This window comes from Chinchilla lanigera, unplaced genomic scaffold (assembly GCF_000276665.1).
Source record: "Chinchilla lanigera isolate Chin_1 unplaced genomic scaffold, ChiLan1.0 scaffold00033, whole genome shotgun sequence".
Taxonomy (NCBI): domain Eukaryota; kingdom Metazoa; phylum Chordata; class Mammalia; order Rodentia; family Chinchillidae; genus Chinchilla; species Chinchilla lanigera.
The window spans coordinates 5,265,301-5,271,300 of NW_004955434.1; the positions used below are offsets into that span (position 1 = coordinate 5,265,301).

Consider the following 6,000-nt stretch of genomic DNA (forward strand, 5'->3'; position numbering starts at 1 on the left):
TTCAGAGCCCTTGTCTTTTAAAGAGTTAAGGGCTGAAGAGAAAAATGATTTCCCTTCTGTGGTCAGTCTTGAGCTCTCTTGTTTCTCTTTTTTAGGTATGAATTAAGTGAAAAGATGTTGTCTGCATGCAACCTACTGAAAAGTAATATTAATGATCCCAAAGCTTTGACCAGCAAAGATATGGTGAGTTTGCATATAGACACTGGACTGTACGGAGTGCCCAGGTGGCACCACTGTCAAGGGCATTGCTCACTTGCCCTGAGCTGCTGGTATGTGCACGCTTCCCTCCAAGACTGCTCTGCAGGAGCGGTGGTGCGCTCTTCGTGCCGCCTGGCTCCCCAGAGCACACCCAGTGTTTCCTGAGCCTAACTCTGCATAGCATTCAGCCACCCAGTGCTTTTGTAGACATCTGTGAAGCACATATTTGCAGATGGAAGGGACAGCTAATTGCAGGCAATTATCTTTCTATGAGTTCTACTTATGTTCACAGAACCTTCAGATCCAAGGAGCAGCATCCCAGAATTTTTTTTAAGTTAGGGTAGTTTTTTAAAAGAAACATGTGGGCTGAGGTCAGCATTCCTTTGCATGTTATATTCTGATGTGGAATGTAGATAGTTACTGTTTTTAAATAGAAAAATAACTGCACTTGTCATTTCAGTTTGAGAGATTCAGAAGCGAACAACAAAGGGTTTATGGTTGTGGGCATGGTGGTGCAGGCCTATCTATAATCCCAGCACTCAGGAGGCTGAGGCAGGAGGATTGTCACCAGTTCAAGGCCAGCTTGGACTACATAGGAAGTTCAAAGCCAGCCTGAACTACATAGCGAGAACCTGTCTCAACTACGTAGTGAGACCCTCTCTCAACACACACCCCCCACAAAATAAATTTGTGGTTCTCTTAGTGATCATGAACGGCATAAGCTAGGACACAAAGATTACTATAGTCATGGTTAATCTGATACCCTGGCCAAGTGTGTCACTCTTTCATGCAGAGTTTTTTTTACGTGGCTTCTTTCTAGACCAGATGCACCCACTAGTTGACAGCTTCGTCTTCCTGCACTGAGAAAATATGGCTTCTCATGTTTAGATAATCATGTACATTTGAATCTTTGCATATCAGACTTACTGCGTTGTTTTATACTAAATAGCCAAGTCTGCGGCTAGCGAAAACGTTGATTATAAGATTCTCATGATTATACAGTTACAAAATTAAAATGTTAGGACTAGAAGGGACCTAGGGAATATCTAATCCTGGAAAGGCAGTTTTCCTCTTGTATGAAAATCCTCTTTGGAAGGCTCTGGCTCCTGCAACGTGCTGTTAAAACTGGTGATTGCTGGCACAGGCGTAGAAAAAAGCACCCCAGTGCGCCTGCCCGTGTGGTGCGCAGTCCGGCCCCTTTCCTAGGGCCAAGTCCTTGTCTTTCTAAGCAGCCGCTACTAGATTAGACTAACAGTGCTGGAATTAGAATCTGTCTTGAGCTCGTTTCCCTTCAATTTTTTGGTCTTCCAATTAAGGGATATAACCCTGTCATGTGGCATAATTTTTAAATTTTAAGATGTCTTTTCATATTTGTTGATGTTACTTTAGAAAGAGATTCCTCAGAGCCAGCTGAGTGTTAAGGTTCAGTTAGTACGTGGGCATGCGTCACTTAGTGCATGCCAACGACCTTCACAGAAGGCAGAAATCCCTGGGCAGTGGGTGACAGAGCTGCATACGTTAAAGTTTTTTTGGTCTGTTTTTTAAGTGGTGCTGAGGACGGAAGGCAGGCCTCATGCATATTAGGCAAGTGTTCTACCCTGAGCAACACCCCTTGCACCTAGGACTACATGTTGAAATTCAGCAGTACAAACTAACTGCCTGGCTCCACTTGGTCACAGATAGTAAAACTATGAAATGTCACTTTAGTGTCAACACTAGGCTGCACCTCAATTTGAACCAGATGCTTTAGGACCCCAGATTTTATAGTAATATAAATTTTTTCTTTGTCTTCTCACAATATAGGGTCGTATGGTCTATGTGGACTTTATATTTCTGTGTCACCTGAATTCCTTGAGTGTGGTGTCACATACTCTGTGACCCCTACATTTTTTGTTGATTGAATCTTCATTCAGTGCAAAAGTATTTCAGGTATTACACTGTGCACAGTACTGGTCATGTGAGTGATCACAGTATCAGGATCAGATAATCCTTTCAGGACCCTGAGTACTTGGTAATAACAGAGTTAGGAATGCCAGAAGATACAATTTCACTTTTTTTCTGTGCGACAAGTCCAGAGCAATAGAAATCTGGCTGTGTAAGACACTGAGTAAACAAGATGGAAAATTATATTAATTCTTTGGCCAAGACCCTTTTTGAGTGACTCACAATGTGAATGGGTTAAAACTGAATTTTCAGTAGCAGGAAAAGACATGGACACTCTATAACCCTGCCTTGTCAGTACAAAGAACATTTCCCAGGGACTGATGCTTACAATGCAGACTTTCTGTCTCTCTTTGATACATTGTTTTTGTTGTTGTTGTTGTTTTGGTTTTTTTGGTACCAGGAATCGAACTCATGACCTTGCACTTGCCAGGCAGGTGCTTACGCCACTGAGCTATATCCTCAGCCCTGATATATTGTTAAATAATAAGAATTTTTAAAGAATAAATAAAGCACACATTATCACACATAATACTAAGCTGTATGTATCATTGTCCTCTATAGCATTGGCCCTGGCTGTGGCGCAACCTGCAATGAACTGCATTTGTCCCAAGTTGGACTTTAATCATCCACGAAGCTAAACCCATATTCAGGTGTCCACAGCCTAAGCAAGGTGGAGTGGGGCTAGATGATCCCAGTGAGAAACAGAATTTCCTCAAGAGTTCTTTCATTTGCATTTGAGATCAGTCAGAGTTGGTTGGCTACATGTTAGGGTATTAGTGCTGCGGAGGAGTGGGAAGACTTGGAGTTGTCTTAACTAGGAAGGAGGCTGCATAATTAAGGGTGGCTGGTTAATTCCTGTTTGATTTCTGTGAACAGCATTTGCAAGGCCAGTCCAACTCCATAGCAGTAATAGCTCAGAGGTCAAATCAAGCCTACGTATTTTATCTTCATCACAAACACTGTAAAGAGAAAGTATTTTCCCCATTTTTCAGACAAGGAAACTGACTTACACAATAAGTAACTTCCCCAGGGTCAACAGTTTATAAGGAGCAGAACTCAAATTGGAGCCTGGGGGTTCTGGTCCAGACCCACTGCTCTCACACAGAGTCCTTTGACCTCCTTTATAGAAACCAGAATACTTGCTGTATGCAGCTTAAAGTGAGGACTGTTTCAGCCTGGAGTTCAGGGCTGTTCTTGGAGCTCTGGGTTTTATTAACTATTTTAAAGAACAGATTCTTACTGCACACACTTTGACTATAAATGGCATGGTTGCTTGGGCTTTCAGCTGCCTGAGAAAGGCCTATAAATAGAAGAACTAATGTGGGCTCCGTGTGTTGGCAGAGGTTCTGTCTGAACACCCTCCAGCATGAGTGGTTCCGCGTGTCCAGTCAGAAGTCCGCCGTGCCCGCCATGGTGGGGGACTACATAGCTGCGTTTGAGGCCGTCTCCCCGGATGTGCTCCACTATGTCATCAACATGGCCGATGGCAATGGGAACACGGCCCTCCACTACAGCGTGTCCCACTCCAACTTTGAGATCGTCAAGCTGCTCCTGGACGCAGGTACAGTACCTGTTCCATCGTTTCTCTAATGGCACCCGAGATACTCTGGTTTCCCTTTAGCGTGCAGCAATCTGCCTTTTACTAATAGCGTCCAAGTTGTGACCCATCTCAGAGAAGCAGGTTGATCCACTTCTGAACTCTGACTATCGTAAAATCCTTTCAGTACATTTCCATGTGACGTGGCAAGAACACTGTTCTTGAGTCACGCACAAGAAGCTTAAACGGAAATGGGTGACATGGATTCCAGCTCTATCTTGCAGGGAGGTTTCGACTCTATTCTTACTGCCTGTCGTGTGCATTCAAGTGAAGTGTGTGGTAACAAACAGGACTCACAGTCATGCCGTAGCTGATTAGCACGGGCTTGTCTCCTCTGCTCTCAGGAGGCAGAGTGCTGCCGACGGGCCCAGGCTTGCAGTGTTCGTGCCTGTGGACCACTCAGTCTGTCCTTGCACACCACACCAGTCACTGCACGTGGTGGTTGGTCAAGATTGGCTCCAGACAGAACTGGGGTAGACCCATCACTGTTCCTGCCGAAAGAGGAATCAGCATAAACGAGAGGAGGTGGTGTTCTTATATACGAACCATATTAATGAAAATAGTGCAAATTTGCCATTCCAGGATGTAGCCAACGGGTGCGGTAAGCCTGAAGTGAGAGGGTAGCACACAGGAAAGTTCCCTCGAGAAATAGGGAGCTTTCAACTTTTTAAGTAGAGCAGCTCAGTGGTCCATATAGTCCCCAAATCAAGTTAATTAATTTTGAGATTATTTTTACTAATAGTATGTGACCAATACAGAATTCACATTAATTCAGTTTAATTAATGATGTAATGTCAACATCTGATTTAGAATATGTAGTAAAACTGCCCAGTTTTCCGTTACTGTCTCTTGGTCCAGTGGCCCAGTTTCTTTTGTTTTGAGGGTAGTGGATTAAAGCAAAAAAGAAATCCAAAAAGATTTATCCCTTTTGTTCTCTTCAGTTTGCTTATTCCGTTTTAGGGCCCATGTTTGGGTATAACTGCTTGCATCTGACAGAAGGCATTTTAGGCCTCCTTCCCTTCAGACTTTCTTGACTCCTAACAGAGCTAGCTGTGACGTCAGCCAAGGTTATTGTGAAAACAGGAGTGGACAGCGTCCAAGGATGTGAAAAGATTTCAGAATTCTCTTGCAAGGGACAATTTTATATACTCTCACAACACTAGAGAAGATATCTTGGCAAATTACATGATTTTAATTCCATTTTTGGATGACTTTGGTTTATCATCTTTCTTTATCTGCTTAATTTCTACAGCATACCATTTTAGGCTGGAATTCTGGCTTTGCAGTTTGAGTCTAGGAGGCTTCAGCAGCCACGGAACTGAATGTCCACTTCTTCACCACACAGCCTTTTTTTTTATTTTAAAAATAAAAGGAGGAAAACATTAACAGACAGGCAACCTTTTACCAAATAGCAAAAGAACAGTACAGACAATACAGAGTTACAAACAAAGTGGTAGGAAATTAACAATGCTTGTTGTATTACATATTGATATCTTCAAAGTGGTTTCTTATGAAAACAGAGACATGAAATATTGATCAAGGACTCATTGACAGTTTCTTTCAGCAAAGAAATAGAAGACAGTAGATCAACTATGTTAACTATCCTGTATATACATACATACAGAATTTCTCCTTCTTTCCCTTCTCTTTCCCACATCCCAGTTGTCCTTTACCCTTGAGCGTTTTCCTGTCATTTCACAACGTCTATCATACCTCCGAGTTTATATTAACTCTTTCAGGTTTTACACTAGTGAGACAATGCACATGCAGGTCTGATTTATCTCATTTATGAGTATGGTCTCTAGTTGTGACCATTTACCTATAAAAGCCTTGAGTTTATCTTTCATTATAGCTGAGTAATACTCCATTATATAAAAGTACCACAATTGTCTTATCCAATCCTTGGTGGCTGGACATTTGGGTTGCTTCCACAATTTAGCAGTTTCAAACTGTGCTGCTATGAACATAGGTGCACATATATCGCGGTGATAAGATGTTTTTAGATCTTCTGGGAAAATACCCAGAAGGGGAATAGCTGAGTTGAATGGGACCTCTAGTCCCGTTCTGAGGAATCTCCAAACTGATTTCCACAGTGGTTTCACCAGTCTGCATTCCCACCAGCAGTGGAGAAGTGTTCCTATTTCTCCAAAGCCTTGCCAGCATTTGTTATTGGCTGATTTCTTTTTTTTTTTTTTTTGGTCTTTTTTTGAGACAGGGTCTTGCTGTGCAGTTCAGGCTGGCCTTGAGCTCACCTTGTAGCC

General features: G+C 42.6%; 1 protein-coding gene across 2 annotated transcripts in view; it reads left to right on the forward strand.

The window, feature by feature from the left end:
• The window catches only part of Kank1 (KN motif and ankyrin repeat domains 1), a gene marked incomplete at its 5' end in the record, with an annotated part of 31,766 nt that overhangs the window by 18,023 nt on the left and 7,743 nt on the right, over nt 1–6,000 (forward strand). For both annotated transcript variants that reach the window (XM_005388591.2, XM_005388596.2), the window contains 2 exon segments: nt 96–183; nt 3,484–3,703. In XM_005388591.2, the coding sequence (XP_005388648.2) occupies nt 96–183; nt 3,484–3,703 (308 nt within the window).